Source organism: Myxocyprinus asiaticus, chromosome 17 (assembly GCF_019703515.2).
Source record: "Myxocyprinus asiaticus isolate MX2 ecotype Aquarium Trade chromosome 17, UBuf_Myxa_2, whole genome shotgun sequence".
Lineage (NCBI taxonomy): Eukaryota > Metazoa > Chordata > Actinopteri > Cypriniformes > Catostomidae > Myxocyprinus > Myxocyprinus asiaticus.
In genome coordinates this window covers 27,348,441-27,373,283 of record NC_059360.1, presented here as the reverse complement: position 1 = coordinate 27,373,283, position 24,843 = coordinate 27,348,441, and the positions used below count along the sequence as shown (strand labels likewise).

Here is a 24,843-nt window from a genome sequence, read left to right as displayed (position 1 = left end):
AATTTTTTTTTTAATTCTGGGAACGTGGAGGAGCATAAACAAGCCAGTTATGCTCTCCGAAAATCAGAACCGCAAAACACCAGTACAGGAGTAAGATTGAAGGACAGTTTAACACCACCAACTCTAGAAGCATGTGGCAGGGAATTAACATCATCACGGACTTTAAAGGGAATAAAAACTCCGCCATGAACACCGCTGCCTCTCTACCGGATGAGCTAAATACTTTTTATGCTCGTTTCGAGGGAAATAACACCGCCCTCGTGGAGAGAGCTCTCGCGGCCGAAGCTACAGAGGTTAGTTCGCTCTCCGTCTCTGTAGCGGATGTAACCCGATCCTTCCGACGGGTGAATATCCGCAAAGCCGTGGGCCCAGACGGCATTCCGGGCCGCGTCAGAGTGTGCGCGAACCAGCTGGCTGGTGTTTTTACGGACATTTTCAACCTTTCCCTCTCTTTGTCTGTAGTCCCCACATGCTTTAAAACATCCACCATTGAGCCTGTTCCAAAACAATGAAAAATAACTTGTTTAAATGACTGGCGTCCTGTTGCTCTGACCCCCATCATCAGCAAATGTTTTGAGAGACTATTCAGAGATTACATCTGCTCTGTATTGCCACTCTCTCTTGACCCGCTGCAGTTTGCTTACGGCAACAACTGCTCCACTGATGATGCCATTGCATCTACAATACACACTGCTCTCTCCCACCTGGAAAAAAAGGAACACTTATGTGAGAATGCTGTTTGTAGACTACAGCTCAGGATTCAGCACCATAGTGCCCTCCAAGCTAGATGAGAAACTCCGGGCTCTGGGCTTAAACAGCTCGCTGTGCAGCTGGATCCTGGACTTCCTGTCAAGCAGACGCCAGGTGGTTAGAATAGGCAGCAACATCTCCTCATCACTGACCCTCAACACTGGAGCCCCGCAGGGCTGTGTTCTCAGCCCACTACTGTATTCCTTGTACACACATGACTGTGTGGCAACACATAGCTCCAATGCAGTGGTAGGTCTGATCACTGACAATGATGAAACAGCCTACAGAGAGGAGGTGCACACGCTGACACACTGGTGTCAGGAGCACAACCTCTCCCTCAACGTCAGTAAGACAAAGGAGCTTGTGGTGGACTTCAGGAGAATAGATAGAGAACACAGTCCCATCACCATCAATGGCACATCAGTGGAGAGAGTCAGCAGCTTCAAGTTCCTGGGTGTCCACATCACTGAGGAACTCACATGGTCCATCCACACTGAAGTCGTTGTGAAGAAGGCTCATCAGCGCCTCTTCTTCCTGAGACGGCTGAGGAAGTTTGGAATGAACTGCCACATCCTCACACGAGAGCATCCTGACTGGCTGTATCTCCGCCTGGTACGGCAATAGCACCGCCCACAACCGCAAAGCACTGCAAAGGGTGGTGCGAACTGCCAGACACATCATCGGAGGTGAGCTTCCCTCCCTCCAGGAAATATATACCAGGCGGTGTGTGAAAAAAGCTCGGAGGATCATCAGAGACTCCAGCCACCCGAGCCATGGGTTGTTCTCACTGCTACCATCAGGTAGGCGGTATTGCAGCATCAGGACCCGCACCAGCCGAATCCATGATAGCTTCTTCCCCAAAGCAATCAGACTTTTGAATGCTTGATCTCCCACGATCAAAATACATCAGCACTGCACTTTATTACCCTTACTCTTATATCTCACACCGGACTGTCATTAATTTTATTATTATTATATTATGTTCTCTCTTAACAACTGACTATCAACCGACAGCCTGAATGTCAATACAGTACAATACTGTACATTCTATATATATATATATATATATATGTATGTTTATATATATATATATATATATATATATATATACTTTATATATTTTTCATTTTTATTGAATAATGTGTATCTATATAGTGCGTATTGTATACTGTACAGTGTATGTTATTATTTGTATGTTGTTGAGTGTAATTATGTGTATAACAGATGTTTAAATTGTGTTGTGTTAATTTGATGTTTTTGTAAATTGGTATATGTCTCATCACTGTCACGACTGCTATGTTGATCGGAACTGCACCCAAGAATTTCACACACCATTGCACTTGTGTATATGGCTGTGTGACAAAAGTGATTTGATTTGATAAGCTGTTTGGAAAGTTTAGAGTGCATCTGGAATGTGAGCTATGTTTTCTTCCTCTCCTCAGTCAGGCATGAGTTACAGTGCTGCTCTCACGCGCCATCATTAGAGTTTCATATGAGATCAAACAACTATTCGACAACTAAAATTTTTGTCGACAATTTTTTTTTTATTGTCAAACGGCGACTAGGGCTTTCAAATTAAAATTTGAATTTCAAATATTTGGCATTTAAGAAAAAAGTGCACATTTGAATTCTAAAACTGTATTCTTCAGATCAATCGCATTCTTGCGCTAAAAAACGCTAAACACAGCGCAACAAATACAATTTAACAGAAAACAGGTGTCTCAATTCTTTTTACATTTCTTTATAATTAGACACAGCATCTAAAAAAATAGCGCTCCTGCACGAGACGCTGAATAAATAAAAACAAAGCGAAACAAAGACGTTTGTCTAGCGCACGTTTACATATAAAAACAAATGGATGGTTGTAAAAGCATTCGGTGTGAACAGTCCTTTACAGTTGGTGGAATTACGTCCTTGCTCTCTTAAGTGTTTCTCAGATTAAGCAATGAGTTTTTTAAATGCTTTGTTCAACTTGGAAATGTGTGTCACGAGATCCTCGTCTTCTGTTCCATTCTGTTGTGTTCCGTCTGTTTGAACAGCCCCTGGCCTGTGCTCATAGTCTGAGTCGCTTCACCACCGAGTTCAGCCGAATACCACTGCTGTCTGGGAATATTGCTACCCTACATACATTGTAATGAATAAAACACAATGTGGTATTTTGTAGTGCCTGACCGATATAGCGGTTGGCCGATGATATCAGCCGATATGAGACTTTCACCGATATATCGTATTGGCAAATATTTTACCGATATGCACCGATATGAAAACTTTTTTTCAGAACATATAATGCAGAAAACAATGCTTTAGAACTGGTGTCATAGCATAGTTTGTCCAGCAGAGTGCACTCCGACTCCATTGTTTACAGAGCTGACTCTGAGCTGACGGTGGCTCTGCAGACAGGGCAGAGTTCAGCGGTGTCTCGGTAAGTTAACTAGTTTGTGAAATACATATTGGAAACTTAAACAATGACCCCATCATTTTCCCTTTTCCATATAACTAATATAACATTAACCTTGTCCCACAACCATGTCACTCATGTCTGTTTGCTGTTAGCCAGCTCTAGTTTGTCAGTGCAGTCAGTAATGTAGCAGATTGAAAGGTAAAAATCAGAGCATCTTTATGCAGCTCAGCAGACAACGGTGCGGTGGTGGATTGTGTCTGTTGAGTGTTGATTTCACACTACGTTGTTACCTAGTTGGTGAGACGCAAAGCTGTTCCATCTTTTACTCACCATGACAACAAGCTTATAGCTAACTAGCTAACCACGTAGCTACTTTCATTGTTGTCACCTGAATGTTAATGTGTAAACATGTATTCACCAAACTGTTTTGTTCAGGATTCACAGTTTGGTACCCTCTTCAACCGAACAATTCCAGTCATTGAATTTACAAAATGTAACATTTAAAAGTCTGGTTTTCCACCGTTGAAAGTTTCCCCTGAACTTGTATAGCAGAATACGGTGTAACACCGTAACACCGTTTATCTCTTGTCTCGGCAGGTGTAAATGCTGCTTGTTTTACAACCTGCCAATAATTGACTGCCAGTATTAAAATAGTCAGCATTTGACTGATACTAAACAGTACTGATGTTTATTTAGCTTTTTTTTTAATTATTTATTCTTTATTTAAACGATCAGCATTTGACTGATACTAAACAGTACTGATGTTTATTTAGCTATTTGTTTTATTTATTCTTTATTTAAATGGTCAGCAATTGACTTTAAACATACAGTACTGATGTTTATTAAGCTATTTATTCTTTATTTTCTCAGTGTTCATTTCTAGAATTTGTTGACATTGTATAATAATAATGTCAAATATTCTTTGATAAAAATATTTAAGAAAGCAGCCTTCTGAGTACCTTTGCATAGTCATATCGGTGCAAAATCGGTGCACAGTCCACATAGAAAAGGTCTGTTTTCATTCCAGCTCAAAAATTAAATATATCAGCCACCATATCGGTAATCGGTAAATTTTCCCTCTCTAAAATCGGTATCGTCTCAAAAATTCCATATCGGTCGGGCTCTAGTATTTTGCTGTTATTATGAAGTTTGAGTTGGGGGTAGCATATTGTGGCATCAGTAAGTGTAACACCATGTGAACTGTCTATTGAAGCACCCCCCCCCCCCCATTATTCTTTTGACTTAACATTTGAAAATATGGACCGGCTAAAACTTTATTTATTTGAAAATGGAATGCTAGGACAGCTAGGAATGCTCTTTGCAGTAATATAACGGTGCAGTATGGTTTATGCATTTAATGAGCCCTCTTGTGGACTAAGGAAACAATGTCAATATAAAAAAATCAGCTGACTTTAAAATTAGAAAATGATTAGAATTTAGAAAATATTTAAGGTAAAAATTTGAACTTTGTATATCTGCCCAGTTGACCGTCCTAACTTTGACTAATCGTTTAAGCCCTACCCTACACTTGCTCTCTCTTTCTGTTGCTCTCTCTCTCAGCTGCTTTATGGTAATGTGGCATTTCACTGTGCCTCTCTCGTTCAACCAAAGGACAGAAACACTTTTAGTTTCTATTTTTCATTGGATCTTTTTTTATGTGCTCACTAAAAGAGTGCTTTAAGGAGAAGTGTGTGTTTGACAAAAGCATGCAAAAATAAAATGTTACAAATGAAGTCATATTGCACTAGTATGTGAGACATTATTGATTACACTGATGTATTCTAATGCATAATTAAAGGTTACATGGGCTAAAGGAAGAAGATTTAGTCTAAAGGAATGGCATTCTTGTTGTTGACCCATTTCTTGTTCATTCGAGGATTTTAATGTTTTAATTCTTGTTTTTATGACTCTCTAGCAGTTTAAATTTTAAACATGCAGCTCTCTTTAGAGAACCAGAGGGAGATTCTTTATACTCTAGTATGAAGGAAGGTGGAAGGAGAGATGGAAAGAGAGAAGGGTGGAGGAATACGAGGATGCTCTCAGGTCAAAAGAGAAGATGGATTGAATTCTGTAAATGTGACTGAAATACTCGCAGCAGTTGTGCCACTTCCTTTGGGGCTCTTGCGTGTGTGCGAGAAGATACGCTGGGTTAATGGTTTCAGCCTTACATGGCTCATGAGCTTCTGTGTTCTGATTTGGGTGTTTCGCCCCTACCCCCTACTCTCAGGGCTATGGGACACCATGAAACACACATGCATTGTCAGTGTACTAGGCCTCCTAAAGTCAGTACTCTGCACTCAATCTCAGGGTTGCTTACACAGTAGAGTTTACGCTGTTACAATGCCGAAATCCATGGATTTCAGTGGGGATGGTGCATCACAATGGCAGAGGAAAAAGGCAAAGTGACTGCAATTCCCTGTTCACTGTATTCTTTCTGTATTGTATTTGGTTTTGAATACTAAAATGAATAACTCACTGCCTCAGTGTTTTGAAACTCACATGAGGCCATTGAGGTAGTGCTTGCCGATAATATTGAATGTTCACAATATACTTGCGATGATTTTGCTGATGATATGACAAGCAATATTGTGAATATCACTATTAATTTAATGCACTTTTTATTTGGCCATTAATTTTTATAAAGAGCGCTAGGGCTGGAAACCTCCTAATTCGATTTTACAACGATGCTTAGTAGGGATGCACCGATACCACTTTTTCTCTTCCGATATCAGAAATCTCAGTATCGGCCGATACCAGTGTTGTTGTTTTGCATAATCAGTTTAGAATATTTTTACATTATTGTGTGGAACTAATTGGGTGTGCTCTTTAATATGTAAAGAAACACAAACCTCTAACTACATTATTTCAATATAAATGTATAGCTTAAACATTTTATACTAATTAACTAGTATACTGGATAATGAAGCAGCAAAATTAACAGTAGTACCAGTCTTCAGTAGAAAAGAAACGAGTGTTTATTTTTGCTTTTTTTTATTTTATTTTTTTTTTTTTTTAATGTTTCAACTTGCATCTGGACTTAAAAGGATTCAGATCTCTTTTTTTTTTGTTCAATTTAGTTGTAAGACATCAGTCCACTTTTCACACAGTTATTTTTTGGAACCCATTCAACTTAAATATTGTTATAAATTGTAAACAAATACTACTACTAATAAATTGTTATTAATATTATTATTATTGACTTTTAAAATACAACAGTAATATATTTAAATCGTGCACTTTTTAAACCCTCATGCTTTTATTTTGAGATTCTAAACTCTCCAGGAAGTCCTGTATGTGACTGTTTGTAGGCAAGTTCACAGTAGTTTAATTCGCTTATTAAAATTCAGGTAAAATGCACCTCCGGTGCCGTTCTAAATGCATATTATAAGTGAACCAAACTATTGAGCATCTACATCTGAGATGCTGTTCTTGAGTAGCGCTCAAATATTGCTCACCGCTGTGAAGGCAAAAATAGCCGTGAGTGCATCACCAGCCTGTGCGTGAGTTTGTGTCAACAGAGCAGCACCATTCACTAACACGCTGGCGCTGTGCATACTGTATGTTTACTTATTAAACAGCCTTTTGTAATTCACAGAGTTATCGCACGTCTTCGAGTGGCTTTGAATTAAATGCACGAGTCATATGAACTACTTTATTGGTGTTTATGGTTCTTTTACGTCATTTTTGGATCTTGACAGTAACAAACATGACTAACACACAGTATCGGATTTGGATCGGGCTCGTCGGACCGATACCCGATCCGTCTAAAGCTTCAGTATCGGAGCCGATACCGATCCAAGTATCGGATCGGTGCATCCCTAATGCTGAGTTGCCGATTATATATTGCGATTTATGTTCTTGAAGAACAGCTGTACATGACAATCATACTTTCACACTGTAATATAGAAATTTCTGGTAAGAGGGGAGTTTCAAAACTGGCAGTTTTCATAGTTGATTAGTTGATGCCTTGTTTCAGCTATTAGTAGACTAGGAAAGGAACCCATGTAAAATTATACTGCAAAAAGTCTGTCTTATTTAAAATTTTGTCTTGTTTTCCAGTAAAAATATCTTAAACATTCTTTAAAAAAAAAAAAAAAAATTACTTGGCAAGCAAAATGGTATAAGATATTAAGTCTTGTCTGACAAAATTAAGTGAACTTTATGCTTAAAGAAATCCGCTGATGCGGTAAGAAAAATAAATGTTTTCCCTTTGAGTTAAGTTTATTTTGCTTAACCCATTGTAGTTTTTTTTTTCTTCTTTTAAGCATAAACCTTACATTTAGTAATATTTGTCTCAAAACAAGACTTGGTATCTTATGCCATTTTGCTTATAAAGTAAACATCTTGTTTGAAGAAAGTGTTTGAAGATATTTGTATTGGAAAACAAGACACAATACTTATTAAGAAAATATTTTTTTTTGCATTGGCTGCATTATGTCCCTGTGACCCCAAGCAGACGCATTTCATAGGGATATATGAACGTTAAACAGCCCTTTAAAGTGATAGTTCACCCAAAAATTTAATTTCTCATCATTTACTCACGCATGTAGGGCTGAAACCATTAGTTGACGTTATCGACAACGTCTACAAAATAAATTGTCAACAGAAATGTTTGTTGTCGAATAGTCGTTTGATCTCATTTAACATAACATGAGATCACATTAAACACTAATGATGACGCGCGAGATCAGCATTGCAGCTTGCGCCTGACTGAGGAGAGGAACAAAACGTAGCTCACAGTCCAGATGCACTCCAAACCTTCCAAACAGCTTCAGGTGATGTAGATCACAAAGTATGAGGGAGTTATAATGCAAAAATACAAAAGAAGTAAATATAGAAGCACTCTCGTTCTGGAATAAGTGGAGCTGGAGCAAAACTTGCGTGTCGAGTGTCTTTAAAGGAAACACCCCGGTGTTAACTGCAGTTATATTTAATGTGTGTTGATTATAAACAGCTTTATTAAAGTTCAAATTATACGGAAGCAGATCATGTAAATAACTACAAACTCCAAAACTGGCATTTCTCTGTGCGGTCAGCACCTCTGCTATGAGTTGTGCGAATGTCCTGATCTAAGGGGGAGAGATTGAAACTGCACCCGGCTGAGGCACACTGTGTCGCTCGTTCCTCAAGCGTGGACGCTTAGTTAGTGCCTGACCGATATATCGGTCAGCCGATATTATCGGCCGATATTAGCCTTTCTCTGATATATCGGTATTGGCGTATATGTTTATCGATATGCGCCGATATGAAAACTTTTTCAGAACGTATAATACAGAAAACAGTGCTTTAGAATTGGTGTCATAGCGTAGTTTGTCCAGCAGAGCGCGCTCTGACTCCATTGTTTACAGAGCTGACTCTGAGCTGACGGTGGATCTGTAGACAGGGTGGAGTTAAGCTGTGTGTCTTCACGGTAAGTTGCTAACTAGTTTGAAATACATACTGGAAAGTTAATAAACAATGACCCCATCATTTTCCCTTTTCAATATTACTAATATAATGTTAACCCTGTCCCTGACAACCATGTCACTCATGTTTATCTAAGCTATTGTTTGCTATGTTAGCCAGCTGTAGTTTGTCAGTGCAGTAAGTAATGTAGCAGATTAAAAGGTAAACATCAGAGCATCTTTTTGCAGCTCAGCAGACAACGGTGCAGTGGTGGATTGTGTCTGTTGAGTGATTTCACGCTGTGTTATTACCTAGTTGGCGAGACAATGCTGGAAAGTAAAATAAACAACGTCTGTCTTTTACTCTACGTGACAACAAGCTTATAGATTATTTATTCTTTATTTTAATGGTCAGCATTTGACTGATACTAAACAGTACTGATGTTTATTTAGCTATTTATTTTATTTTTATTTATTCTTTATTTTAATGGTCAGCATTAGGGCTGCCCCCGACCAAAGATTTTCCTAGTCGACTAGTAGGAGTTAATTTAAGCCATTAGTCAACTAGTCGCATGTTTGATATTAATTTAATTACTTGAATATATTTTTTGGGGGGGGGGGGGGCATCAGAAAATGGCTTGAGTTCCAGGGCTGAGAAAGACTGTTATAAGTAACATTGCCAAAATGGTTCTACATTACAGAGAAATACTAAACCATAATAATAAGCCTAATAAGAAATGCACATTAGGGATGTGCCGACAGGCGATGATCTTGGGGATCGACGATGGTCAGAGTGATTGCCAATTGCTGATGCCTTTAATGTCAAGACGAAATTTGGCTCGTTTTCCCATATATTAAATTATTATTATTATTATTATTATTATTAGGCTATTATTATCAAATTAATATTACAAATAATGAATAGATGTCAGAAAAGCATCTATGCGCATGTCTGACATGCTGATACAGAGGCGTGCAGTCTCGTGGAACACGAGCACGTAAAAGGTTCTCACTCTTTGTTTCTGTCTTCTGATGTTTTTTTTTGCAAGAACAGTATCGTCTATGAGTGCTGCAAATGACCTCAGACATCTCAGCTCAGGACGTGTTTTGAGTTCAGTTCGCTTTATTTCCACAGAGCAGTTTGTGACCAACTCTGCAGCCTATACATCTGTGATTAAAACATCAAATAATACAAAAACACGTCCACCCCAAACCATGATTTATATTTCAGTGATTATTATCATCATTATAATTATTATTTGTACATTCATAATTGTTTTTATGTCTTCATTTGTGTAAGTAATTTTACACCATGATGTTTAGACGGATTCTTGCCTGACAGTAAATGGAAAGGTGTATATATATCATTCTTTCATCACTTCATTATTTTAATTGGTTTTTAGTTTCATTTGGAGTGCAGTTTGAATTTAGAAATGTATTTGATAAGTTTTGTTTTTTAAATAAATTAATTTTCAATGCAAAATCACTAAAGCAAGAATATTCACTGATCCCTCAGCCCGGGGGTTGCCGCTGTAATTGGAGAGAGAGAGATATATATATATATATATATATATATATATATATATATATATATATATATATATATATATATATATATATATATATATATATATATATATAATTTTCTCCCCTTTTTCTCCCAATTTGGAATGCCCAATTACCAATGTGCTCTAAGTCCTCATGGTGGCGTAGTGACTCGCCTCAATCCGGGTGGCGGAGGACGAATTTCAGCTGCCTTCGCGTCTGAGACCATCAACCTGCGCATCTTATCACGTGGCTTGTTGAGCACGTTACCGCGGAGATATAGTGTGTGTGGTGGCTTTACGCCATCCACCACGGCATCCATGCACAACTCGCTACGCGCCCCACCGAGAGTGAACCACATTATAGCAATCACGAGGAGGTTACCTCGTGTGACTCTACCCTCCCTAGCAACCGAGCCAATTTGGTTGCTTAGGAGATCTGGCTGGAGTCACTCAGCACACCCTGGGATTAAACCTGGCTAACTCCAGGGGTGGTAGCCAGCGTCTTTACCACTTAGCTACCCAGGCCCCCTACTGCCAAGTTTTAATAGTTTCTGGAGTAGTATAGAAGTTAGAGTAGAATAAAGACACACCCACGATGCCCAAAAATGCTGTTTAGATATGCAGCTCATTAGATTTTGAAACACAACCTCTGTGTGCTTCAGGGAGGGAATGTGTGATCACATTGTGTGTGTGTGTGTCATTTTGTGTGTGTGTGAGACAGTAATGGACATCCTGAGCTTAATCATGTTTTGGCAGCAGCAGTTTAACCTCATCTGGGGTTGCCAGATATGAAAGAGTCTCTGTTTAACAGGAGCTCTCTGCCACTCTCTCTGGGCACATTCCTATGTGGAGTTCCTGTTACTATAAAATAAAAAATAAAATAAAAAATATCATGAGCTTTGGAAAATTTGGTTAAATACAAATTTGTTTAAATGTGAAGTGTGCGTGTAGTGATGTTTAAGCAGCTCTACATCCTTTTGGTTTGATGCTGCATTTCATGCCTTTTTGTGTTTCTCTCTCTCTCTCACTTTCACTCTCAGCCATCTCAAATCTGTTTATTTTGTTTATCTGCAGAGATAACCAGAGTGAGAAAAGACATGTACAACGACACAGTGAACGGTCTGGTGGACAAGCACCCACTGGAGTTACCAGAACCAGTGGGACCCATTGTACATCTGCTGGAGAAACTCTTCGTACCAGTCAAAGAGTACCCAGATGTGAGTCACACACACACACATGTTGGTGCAGCTATCACTGAGGACTCTCCATAGACAATGATTTTTATACTGTACAAACTATAGATTCTATCCCCTAAAACTTACCCTCACAAAAAACATTTTTTTTAACATTTTTGCATTTTTAATAAAACATTGAATTGTATGTTTTTTTTTTTTTTTTTTTTTTTAAGCAATTTGAAATATGGGGACACTAGAAATGTCCTCAAACCACATTTTTAGCATAATACCCTTGTAATTACCAGTTTGTAACCTAAAAAAAGGTCCTCGTAAACCACTTAAACCTGCCCACACACACACACTCTTTTGTACAGTATGCTATTTGATGCCCCTCAATCTTTTAAAAACTTGCGCAGTGATTGGCTGTTGTTATAGTGATTAGGAGATAAACATAAATAAGCCATCCTCATCATATTTGTCCAGCAATAGTAGTTTTCCATTAGCATGCCATGCTTTGAGCCAGGAATGGTGCAGGAGTGGTCTTCAGGTAGTAGATGGGTAGGAATATTTTGGATGTTTTCAAGGAATTTCAGTGATTTATTTCAGATAATGCACAGTTGAACGAAGATGTAGCTTGTCTTTTAGATGCTCATGTTTGACATTTGTCTCTTATTCAGACACAAACACACTTGTACCCTGTGTCACAGGGAGCAATTCTTCTGCTGGGTTGACAAGAGGCAGGGGAGGAGAAAGAAAGGGGGTCAGCAGAGCATGAAATGCATTTTCCCCTTTGACAGCCCTGATAAAGGCCACCCCATCTGTCCCAATGGACCTCCCCATGCACACACCTACCCCAGGTTTCTCTGAGATTGAAGCTGAGTGAATTATTATAAAGGCTAGTGCTCTGCTTATTTATTTTGGGCAAGATGGTACATTTTATTTAAATCTGCACTTTTATGTACCTCAATAATTACTGCTTCCTGAAGAAATATATTCACCACTGTATGACCCCTTAACCTGTGCATTATAGTGATTTTACCATGATTAAGGAGTATTGTTTAACATGATGCAAGGCAGAGTATAGTAAAAGCAAAAACAGTGGTGACAGCAATGTCAGTTCAATACATTAATAATGATAAAAAAATGACTTGGGCCAAAACATGTAGGTGATTTGCTTAAATATAGGCTATTTACTGAAGAGTTAGACCGAAATACCATATATACAGATTAATCGTTGCTGATAGTTGCTTTTTGGAACTATCAGTTATCGGCAAAAATCTATGTTGATAGTTGCTAATATATACGTGTGTGTGTGTGTGTGTGTGTGTGTGTATATATATATATATATATATATTTTTTTTTTTTTATTTCTTTGTGACCAGCTTGGTTCTACATTGTAACAGCGGCCTCTAGAAATAAAAACAATCACGTTGGGATTTGCTGTATCTAAATCTTTTATCACTGATGATAGTCATCCATATTTTTATCCTCAATTCAATGCATATTTTGTTATTTTGATTAGAAAATTCAAGGGTTGTAAATTGAAGCGAGGGCATAGAAAGAAAAATGCTGCTGTATGGAAATGTGCACTGTCAGAACATATCTCATATCTCCAACTTCATAAAAATAATAATTAGGCCTGTCGTGATTATTAAATAACCGTTTGATTGCGGTTATTTGATCTAACCGTGGTTATTTGAGACAACCGTGATTATTGGGCATTCAAATCCCAATCATATTTGAATGCCCAAATAAGGGAATTTTAAGCAAATATATAGTATAAATGCCATGAATGGCACATTTGTGTGTCATTCAGTTGAATGCGCCACTGAGCCGCACCCTGATGCGCGCGCTGTCAGCAGAGGCATGCGCCAAACTCCCATAAAATATAAACAAACAAGTATAAACTTTGATAGTGAAAGCAAAGTGCTCTAGTTTCACTTCAAACAATCTGTAATCGCAAATGTTCCTGGTTCATACATACTGTGTTAATGACACGCAGTGACAGAGGAGATGATGCATGCTTTTTTTTTCTATGGAGTGATGAAATGATGAAACAAAATATCAAAGGTTTGCTTCATGAAAAATAAGGGCTCATGGGTTTAACCAGAGCACTAAAATAACATGTGAAAGAAGAAATTAGAAATGTTTTACTATTACATAAAATACAAATATAATCCAAATATAATAAAATATACACCAGTAATGTCCTGACTATACTTTGTGATCAGTTGAATGCCACTTTGGTGAATTAAAGTACCAATTTCCTTCCGAAACAGCAAAATCTGTACATTATTCCAAACTTTTGGCCACCAGTGTACATTAATACTGATTTGATGCAGTAAAAATGCCTGAATGCCAATAACAGACAGCATGCAGCTTATATACATTTAGACATCATAAAAATCTAACACTTTGAGGAATTTGTCCCATCTGCTTATACAGTAATGTCTGTGTTTGCTTTAATATCTCGTCAAGACAGCGCAGATTTAATCCCGTCTGTTTACACTGTGTAAAGACTCAACGTAGGGAGGGAAAGGAGGACACAGGGAACTGGTTTCTTCAACTCAAGCTATGATTTAATTAAACTTGGAAGGCTTTTCAGCATAGCACTCGTAGGTAAACCCAAAGTCTTTTTCAGACAGGTAGCTCTCTCTCGTCTCTGGCTTGGTCCCTTTATATCGCTCTCCCCAATGCTTACTGCAATTAGAAACAGGTGTTAGACATTATAAGGCTCAGGTGTGTGCACCCTTATCGCTTTCTCTTTCTCCGTATGAATGCTCGACCACGCCCCCGCCGCCACACACTGGTAATTCATTAACAGTTGTGTTTACATTTAATATCGCCTAAAGATGGGTATTTTGATTAAAAACAGTACAGAGTCTCATGCAGGAGTGCTGCATTCATCACAAGACACTAGCGCACGGGCAGACACGCATGTGAGCATTTGAAAGCAGCCGGCTGTAATCAAACAGCACACGGGTAGCGAATCTAGTCAGAACTTGGTAATGCCAGTATTGTTGTAGCATCGGTGGCTATTAAAATGTTGAACTGAACAGAGATTGTCACACTCCTAGCTAATCATGGCAGCACCCTGCAGTTTGTAAAGCACTGTGCTGGACAAACGTCTTTGGCTGTTGAGTGCTACTGGTACGATAATATACATTGCAGAATCGTTGTCATTTAGAAATGAGTTGTGTGGGTGTCTGAATCGAGATTGCAATCTTTTAACGATTAATCGTGCAGCTCTATTTCAGACTAAACATCTACTTGCTTTCTGCTTTGAGAATAGCAAAAAAACGATTCAGAGAAAGGATCTGTTATTGTTTCCAGTATATTTTCATATTTTCAGCTGGAAACTCACTATGCACTCACTGTTTCTTTCCAGTCTGTCTCCTCTTCCCACCCTCATCTTTGTGAAATACACACACACACACTCAAAGGTAATTAGATTGTCTTGGTTCCTTTCTCTTCAGCACAGGATGTCAATTTCATAAAAATAACTTGTCCTGCTGGCATGACCCTGTTCAGATTGCCTTACTGAGAGCTTTATGTCTGTCTGTATGTGTATGAGTGAGTTTTTTCAGCCAATCAGAAGAATCTAACCATAGATCAAAAGTCTGGGTTGACCCGTGACATTCAAAACATCTTTGAACACTCCAGTATACTCTGTTCATAAACCTCTGTCTATACAGTAACTATTGCAGTTTCCTTTGAGGATATCAGATGTAATGTAGTGACTGGTATGTGTGGGGGGAAAAAAAGATGGCTGTCAGACATGGTCTGTCTGGAAGTGACTGATTTCCTCCCCCTCTCTCTCTCTCTCTCCTCTTGTTCTGCTAGTGAATTTCAGTGCTGTTCTGTTGACACTTTCTCTCTTTTGGACAAAATCCTATTACATTACCTGTCAACTTCAAACTGCTTTTAGCTGTATTGTTGCTCGTGTGTGTGTATGTTACTGGGCTGTTTAAACACTGTTATGAAGATACATATCTTTGGTTTAGCGTCTGTGGCCTGAGGGCCTTGTAAATTATTCAGATTAATTTAGCCTGTTACAGATTGTAATTTCACTCCTGCTCCATACAAACACCTGTACGAGTACATGCTTTTGCGCACAAACACAGACACTTCAGTATCAGCACATATTGTCTGTGCTGTGATCTGCTGCTTCGTATCCAACTTTATTCACTCCTGTGTGCATTACGGCTTCTCTCTGTCTGCATGTGTGTAATTAAAACTTCTGGTCTCTTTTCTGACGGGACAAGTCTGAGATTAAGTCCATCAGCTATGCAGGCGGATGCATATTTATTTTATTGTGACTCACTTAATGCAGGTTACAATCAGCTTGCTGATGCAACAAGTTATTAAAAGTCATTCTTGAGCTGAGGGTGGATGGGCCTCATGTCTAATGCTGAGATTGTTATTGAAGGTTTTTCATCATGATTTTCTGCCCTGTCAGATAATGTTACCCCGCTGCTGGGAGAGAGGGGTGGGCCCGTTGGGGGATAGAAAGCTGTGGTGTTTTTTTATGCGAGGCAATATTGAGGTTTGGTAGCTTGGAGATCACACTAAAGCCCTCAGTTTTAATTTGCAGGTTATTACTGGGGTTTTTGAAGCCAAAGGAACTCCAATTGAGCCTCACAAATGACTTCCATCCATTTCTGAAAAGCCCACTGATTCATCAGAGGATCATCAGAGTTCATCAGAGTCTCTTTACCCGCCTGCACATTTGGTCCCCTCGTCACGACTTGTGGTTTTCAGAAGCTTTCTGTGGATGCACCCTTTTTAATTTCCCTGACGTCCGCTCTTAATTGGCATTTGTGCCTGCAGATGCTTCATATTTTCTTGCACTTGTGTGTACACTCTTAGAAGTGCCATTTAAAATATTATATTGCTCTGGTGCTCATTCTGAACATTTTTAATGCTGTTTGTCATGTGGAACTCCAGAGGAGCGTTCCTCAGCTACTGATTTGAATGCTCTGGAATTGTTGGAAAAGAAACATTGGTGACATCACAATTTGGATTTCAGCGGCATGTGGATCTCTGTAGCTGCCTACCTAGTAATGATGTGCAAAGCCAGGCCTACATATTTCAAATATTGACTAGTCGTTTTTTAGAAATGGATAGAACACTGAGGTTCAGTATATGCCAACAGATCCCGAAACACTGCTGATTCTTACTGGCTACAGGTCTTTAGCAGTCATATTTGTTAGTAAGTCAAACTTGACAACTAAAGGTTGCATACCCGCCTAACTTAGCTATCTTGGATAACACATTTAAAGGAATGGTTAACCCCAAAATGAAATTTTGTCATTTACTCATGTTATTTTAAATCAAATCAAATCACTTATTGTCACACAGCCATATACACAAGTGCAATGGTGTGTGAAATTCTTGGGTGCAGTTCCGATCAACATAGCAGTTGTGACAGTGAGACACATACCGATTTACAATAACATCAAATTAACACAACACAATTTAAAGTCTAATATACACATAATTGCACACAACACAATATACAAATAATAACATACACTGTACAGTATACAATACACACAATATAGATACACATTATTCAATAAAAAAAAAGTATATATAGTGTATATATAGAATGTACAGTAGGTTGTATTGTACTGTATTGACATTCAGGCTGTCGGTTGATAGTAAGTTGGTAAGAGAGAATATAATATAATAATAATATAATTTATGACAGTCTGGTGTGAGATATAAGAATAAGAGTAATAAAGTGCAGTGCTGATGTATATGATCATGAGAGATCAAGAGTTCAAAAGTCTGATTGCTTGGGGGTAGAAGCTATCATGGAGTCGGCTGGTGCAGGTCCTGATGCTGCGATACCGCCTGCCTGATGGTAGCAGTGAGAACAGCCCATGGCTCGGGTGGCTGGAGTCTCTGATGATCCTCCGAGCTTTTTTCACACACCGCCTGGTATATATGTCCTGGAGGGAGGGAAGCTCACCTCCGATGATGTGTCTGGCAGTTCGCACTACCCTTTGAAGTGCTTTGCGGTTGTGGGCTGTGCTATTGCCGTACCAGGCAGAGATGCAGCCAGTCAGGATGCTCTCTACAGTGCAGGTGTAGAACCGTGTGAGGATATGGCGGTTCATTCCAAACTTCCTCCACTGTCTCAGGAAGAAGAGGTGCTGATGAGCCTTCTTCACAACGACTTCAGTGTGGATGGACCATGTGAGTTCCTCAGTGATGTGGACACCCAGGAACTTGAAGCTGCTTACTCTCTCCACTGGTGCGCCATTGATGGTGATGGGACTGTGTTCTGTCTTTTCTTCTGAAGTCCACCACAAGCTCCTTTTGTCTTACTGACATTGAGGGAGAGGTTGTGCTCCTGACACCAGTGTGTCAGAGTGTGCACCTCCTCTCTGTAGGCTGTTTCATCATTGTCAGTGATCAGACCTACCACTGTTGTGTCATCAGCAAACTTGATGGCATTGGAGCTATGTGTTGCCACACAGTCATGTGTGTACAAGGAATACAAGAGTGGGCTGAGAACACAGCCCTGTGGGGCTCCAGTGTTGAGGGTCAGTGATGAGATGTTGCTGCCTATTCTAACCACCTGGCGTCTGCTTGACAGGAAGTCCAGGATCCAGCTGTAAAACGAGCTGTTTAAGCCCAGAGCCCAGAGTTTCTCATCTAGCTTGGAGGGCACTATGGTGTCGAATGCTGAGCTGTAGTCTACAAACAGCATTCTCACAAGTGTTCTTTTTTTCCTGGTGGGAGAGAGCAGTGTGTATTGTAGATGCAATGGCATCATCAGTGTAGCGGTTGTTGCGGTAAGCAAACTGCAATGGGTCTAGAGAGAGAGGCAGCACAGAGCAGATGTAATCTCTGATTAGTCTCTCAAAGCATTTGCTGATGATGGGGGTCAGAGCAACAGGACGCCAGTCATTTAAGCAAGTGATTTTGGATTGCTTTGGAACAGGCACAATGGTGGACGTTTTAAAGCATGTGGGGACTACAGACAGAGAGGGAAAGGTTGAAAATGTCCATAAAAACACCAGCCAGCTGGTTCGCGCACACTCTGACGCGGCCCGGAATGCCGTCTGGGCCCACGGCTTTGCGGATATTCACCCGTCGGAAGGATCGGGTTACATCCGCTACAGAGACGGAGAGTGAACTAACCTCTGTAGCTTCGGCTGTGAGAGCTCTCTCTCTGCGAGGGCGGTGTTATTTCCCTCAAAACGGGCATAAAAAGTATTTAGCTCATCTGGGAGAGAGGCAGCGGTGTTCATGGCGGAGTTTTTATTCCCTTTAAAGTCCATGATGATGTTAATTCCCTGCCACATGCTTCTAGAGTTGGTGGTGTTAAACTGTCCTTCAGTCTTGTCCCTGTACTGGCGTTTTGCTGTTCTGATTTTGGAGGGCATAACTGGCTTGTTTATGCTCCTCCGCGTTCCCGGAATTAAAAGCGGAGGTCCGCACATTAAGTGCCACGCGAACATTGCTATTAATCAATGGCTTCTGGTTCGGATAGATCCGTGTTGTTCTGGTCAGAACGACATCCTCTACGCACTTTCTGATGAAACACATTACGCTATCAGCGTAAAGCTCGATGTCATCATCAGAGGCGGACCGGAACATCTCCCAGTCCGTGTGATCAAAACAGTCCTGTAGCATAGAGTTTCAGATCGTTCTGAGGGTGGGTGCTTCCTGTTTCAGTTTCTGCCTGTAAGCGGGCAGAAGCAGAATGGAAGAGTGGTCCGATTTGCCAAATGTTGGGCGGGGGAGGGATTTGTAGCCATCCCGGAAGGGAGAGTAGCAATGGTCCAAAACCCGGTCCCCTCTTGTTGAAACTAATGTGCTGGTAGTATTTTGGTGCGACTGATTTTAAACTGGCTTTATTAAAGTCCCCGGTCACAATGAACGCGGCCTCAGGGTGCGCGGTTTCCTGCTTGCTTATAATCCCATAGAGTTCCTTGAGTGTCGGCTTGTGGGGGGATGTACACAGCAGTGATAATGACCGCTGTGAATTCCCTCGGTAGCCAGAATGGTCGACACAGAAGCATAAGAAATTCCAGATCAGGAGAGCAGAAAGACTTGATAGAATGTACGTTCCTCTGATCACACCAGGATTTGTTGATCATAAAACGTACAGCACCACCTCTGCTTTTACCGGAGAGGTCTTTCGTTCTGTCCGCTCGGTGCACGGAGAACCCCGTGGGTTCAGTGGCTGAGTCTGGAATCTCCGCAGACATCCAAGTTTCCGAAAGGCAGATAATGCAGATGTCCCTCATCTCTCGTTGGAAAGAGATCCGCACTTTCAGCTCGCAGAGCTTGTTATTCAGAGACTGAACATTTGCCAGTAGAATACTGGGTAGCGGGGGTCGATTTGCGCGGCGTCTTACTCTGATGAGAACGCCGGCTATGTTTCCCCTTTTCCTCCTGCATTTCTGCGGCCATGCAGCCCAGACAAAGGGCTCCGCTTGTGTGTTTGTAAACAGCGGGTCAGCATTGAGGAATTTGAAGTCCGATTTACGGTGTGTAATTGCTGAACCAATGTCCAAAAGTGTTTGTCTGTCGTAGACAATAAGGCAGACAACATCCAAGACAAAAAACATGAGAATTGTAAACAAAACAAACACTACCATGTTGTGTCGGAGCTCCCAACGCAGCAGCCATACTCGGCGCTATCTTGTTTCCAAAAAATCCATTTGGTTCCATGGTTACACTAGGCTTTGAGCATGCAAAATTACCCTGCAACACTGCAAACCATGCAACTTTTAGGACTGTATTTAGAATTGACCCAAAAGGTGAAAACATTTAGAATCCTATTGGTCAAATGTCTTTTGACTATGCAAATTTGTAGGTCAGAGTTAAGGCCTCGATATACATCCGGAGAAGTTCCTCTTTGTTCAGGTGTAAAAAGAAGTCTACACCGCCGAGCAACGGTATGCTGTTTGCGAACATTCAGTCACCCGCCACACCGCTGTGGGAGGTGTTTAGAGGAGCATTTAAATATGAGGACGCTCAGTAAAACCTTTACTAATGTGACATTAAACATTTTTATCAATGACTTTGTCTGATTCTATGAGTGGATTCACATGAGGTCAGTAAGTTGTTTTAACTACTCGATGATGATTTAAAGTGATATGCAGTAGAAAAAAATTATTTTATCTTGTTTACATTCTGAATTCATGATACTTTTGCGCCAACATGCTATACACCATTATATGCACTGGTTACACTGTTATTGTAATTTATGATGACACTGATACTATTTCTAAGATGAGTGTATATGTTCATGTGTAAAGTGTTAATGTTCAGAATAAAGACAAAACAGTGATCATAGGCATATCTATGGTGTAGACTAATTAATCAAACAAAAAAATTGCATGACTTGGCCTTGGGAAATGTCTCAAAGCAAACGATCATACAGATGTAGGTAAATTTGCACCAGCTCGCTAATAACACTACACGCCGGTGTGTTCATGTTGACTGAATTTGACTGACTGAACAGCGTGAACAGAATTAGCTGTCGGCCTCAAGGTAGGTGAGCTGTAGGTCACACCTATCGATGACGTGGACCAATGGCAGTAAATAGGTTTAGCAGCTGGCAAGAATTTTTCCTAAACGTTCGCCCAGGCGAGCCTTTACGAACCACCGAAACAAAAGCAAAAACACCTTTTGTTTGAAGTCTATTGGGTCCTTTAACAAATCTTGGTGTGCAGTAACACAAGTCATCTGTTAAACCACCTGCTTACCACACCACTCAGCACTCATGTGCTTTTGTTTGTTTATATTTTGTTATTGTGAGTCAGGACATAATGTTGGGAGCTTACAACGATTGCTTTTGCTCCTGTTATTTAGAATGAATTAAACAAGAAAGAAAGAGTTAATTAGATGAAAAAAAGATAAGGGAATGATTTATATCTTAGGAATGACAGGCTGCCTCTCTCTCTCTTTTTTCTCTCGTTCATCCATCTCTCATTCTCTTTAGAGAGAGTAATTACTTTGCTCTCTAAGGACTCGTGTCATAATGTTTCAGATTGGATTTTCTGCCCTGAAAATTATTATACACAGAATGAGTGAGGGAGACAGAACAGTGCCGAATAGGAGTGTAATTTGGACCAGCTATCCAAGGTTTGGCCTGTTGGTTTCATTTGCCAACTTAAGTCTTAGTTTGGATGTGATTATTTTAAAAACGAACATCATTTAAATCACTAGTTTCCAGATTCTCGGTTCTAGATCCCTACTCAGATCCATATCTACCACAGCGAGTTTTTCAGCTCTGCCACACCACACGTTTGCTTAACACAGGTTAATTAGTAATTAGCCAGGGCACCAAATAGGCATTCTCAATCTCTCTCTCTCTCTCGATGTAGGGTGAGAAGACTGATTTCTGATGCTGTTCTTCAACTCCTGTGACAGATGTGCTTGAACTGTGTCGTGCAGATTATTGTTTTGGTGTATGTGAGAAGAGTGTCTCGTATCACTCCTGGGAGGCTGCATTTGGGTGCATTTTCTCCGATTTCCTTTACCAACACACTGGATTGGCAGTTTATTACTCTTCATCATTCATCATACAACTTTCATTGCATCTTTTTTTACTATACAATGAAAGTCTATGGTGACCGATGCTGTCATTCTCCCTAACTTCTCCTTTTGTATTCCAAAAAGGAAAGGAATTTGTATGGGTTTGGAACAAAGTTCTTTATTTTTGCTATTCTGTTTAGTTCCACTGATGGTGAAGAAATTAAAAAGAGCCCATTTCCACCGAAATGGCACTTGCCCTTGTGTCAGAGCCTGTGATCGTCTGGTTCTTGGCCAAGGGAATCTGGAGCTTATTGCAGATTGGCTCACTTTTACACTGACTTGAGAACAGAACGGTGACGTATACGTGGTAGTTTTACATGACTACAAATGAACATGGCACATCACAGTGTTTGTGTACAGATTTTACTCCTGTTTTGAGGACATATTTAAACATATAGAATAATGCAATCCAACTTTATTACATTGCCCAACAAGATTGCCAGAGACGGCATCTATACTGAAGAAGACTGGTAACGATATTACATTTTGTATGAACTTTTTAATGTGGCTTAACCAGCTAAAGACTATAAACTGTAACAGTGGAATCATTATTAAAGGGATAGTTCACCCAAAAATGAAAATTAATTTACTCACCCTCATGCTATCCCAGATGTGTATGACTTTCTTCAGCAGAACGCATTTTCAGAAAAATAGAAAAATATCTTAACTCAGTATACCTAAAATGCAAGTGGATGGTGATCCGACATTTTTGAAGCTCTAAATATCACACAGTCAGCATAAATTTCATCTATATGACTCCACTGATTAAATTAATGTCTTTTAAAGCGAAACTATCATACACACCTGGGATAGCATGAGGGTGAGTAAATGATGAGAGAATTTTCATTTTTGTGTGAACTAACTCTAACATTGTTGTAGCAGATGGCTATATTTGGAGTAAAACATTTGAAACTTGAAGCAGTGTTTACCGGTACTTTAAAAATGCTTTAAATAAACATGCAGTGGTTTTAATTTATTATTTACATTGATATATAACTTCTTAAATAGGCTAAAGTTTGTTCAATAGCATATTATACATTTTTGAATCAAAATTGGTATGGAGAATTATTCATTTTTTCTGGTATTTGTACCGACTACTTAAATTTTGGTATCGCAACAACCCTACATTCAGGCGTTCTGATGTGCAATGGCTGCCAGGTGGATGCTTTACACTGGTGGTGGTTGAGAAGATTCCCCCACTACTATGTAAAGTGCTGTGGGTGCTTAAAAAAAGTGCTATATAAATGGAGATAACTGAACCACTCAAATGCACAACAATGCAAATGTCTGCTGAACAAGCAGAAATGAACAGTGGATTGTTTTATTGTGAATAACCTTGTGATATTCTGTCCCAGAGCTCTTTTACATTTTTACCTAGCTACATCATGAAGTTAAAGGGTTAATTGAAGATCCTCTAATCATTTACGCACCCTTATTTTCTTCCAAAGTTGTTTAACGGTCTTCTTTGGATCACAAAAGATGTTAGGCAGTATCATAATCTTAGTCACCATTCACTTTCATGGAATCTTTTTTTCCATACAATAAAGTGAATGGTGAGACTTACAATTGGTGACTGAGGCTGTCATTCTGCCTAACATCTTTTGTGTTCCATGGAAGAAACTAGGGCTACCCCCGAGTTGGTCAGTTGGTTACAGAAAAACAAAAAGCTCCACAGGAAACCGACGAACACCAGTATTACCGCTGATTGGACGCTAGGTGATACTATGGGGAAATTTTCATTAAGCAGGGTTAGGGTTAAGCCTACACAATAAAGCAAGACACCTTGATTTCAAACTTTGAACTTTATTTTTTATTTATTTTAACTTTTTGAAAGATGGCTTTACAACAGTTGTCAACATCTCTCTGGCAAAGAACCTACTTCATCTTCATCGCAATATCCAATTACATTGGCAACCCCCGAGCTGAGGGATTGGTTGAATATTCTTGCTTTAGTGATTTTGCATTGAAAATTAAATTCATTTATTTAAAAAACAAAAACTTAAATAAAATACATTTCTAAATTCAAATTGCACTCCAAATGAAACAAAAAAGCAAATAAAATAATGAAGTGGTCAAAAAAATTATATATATATATATATATATATATATATATATATGTGTGTGTGTGTGTGTAACCACCTTTGCATTTACTGTCAGGCGAGTATCCGTCTAAACATGCAAGCGGAAAATTACTTACACAAATGAATACATAAAAACAATTATGAATTTAAAAATAACAATTATGATGATAATAATCACTGAAATATAAATCATGGTTCTAGGTAAACGTGTTTTTGTATTATTTGATGTTTTAATCACAGCTGTATAGGCTGCAGAGTTGGTCACAATGAACTGCTCTGTGGAAATAAAGTGCATTAAACTCAAAACACCTCCTGAGCTGAGATGTCTGAGGTCATTTGCAGCACTCAGACAATACTGTTCTTGCAAAACAAAAACAAATTTTTTTACATGCGCGTGTTCCACGAGACTGCACGCCTCCGTAACAGCATGTCAGACATGCGCATAGACACTTTTCTGTCATCTGTTATTAATAGTATAATAAATTGTGTTTCTTCAAGTGTGTGTCTGTGTGTCTATGGGCAAATTATTTGTAATATTAATTTGATAATAATAATAGCCTAATAATAATAATAAAAATAATGTTATACATTAAATGGGAAAACGAGCCAAATATCGTCTTGACATCATCAAAGGCATCAGCTATTGGCGATCACCCTGACCATCTTTGATCCCCGAGATCATCGTCTGTCGGCACAACCCTAATGAGCATTTCTCTCTATAAATTAACCAAATGTTCAGACAGTCTCCTTGCTGGTTTTTCCGACACATTCAGAATCATTACTGCTTTTGCCAGTGTTGCTGCGGCTCGCTTCGTGCGTGCACTTGTGAAATGTATATTTTAAAGGCTCATTATTACGGTTTAGTATTTCTCTGTCATGTAGAACAGTTTTAGCAATGTTACTTATAACATTTTTTCTCAGCCCTGGAACTCAAACCAT

The 24,843-nt window shown here is 39.4% G+C and overlaps 1 protein-coding gene across 5 annotated transcripts in view; it reads left to right on the top strand.

Annotated features, from left to right (window-relative positions):
* LOC127455105 (protein quaking-A-like) overlaps positions 1 to 24,843 on the top strand; it is a 134,978-nt gene that overhangs the window by 39,424 nt on the left and 70,711 nt on the right. For all 5 annotated transcript variants that reach the window (XM_051722703.1, XM_051722699.1, XM_051722700.1 and 2 more), the window contains exon 2: positions 11,157 to 11,299. In XM_051722703.1, the coding sequence (XP_051578663.1) occupies positions 11,157 to 11,299 (143 nt within the window). The remainder of the gene's footprint in view (positions 1 to 11,156; positions 11,300 to 24,843) is intronic.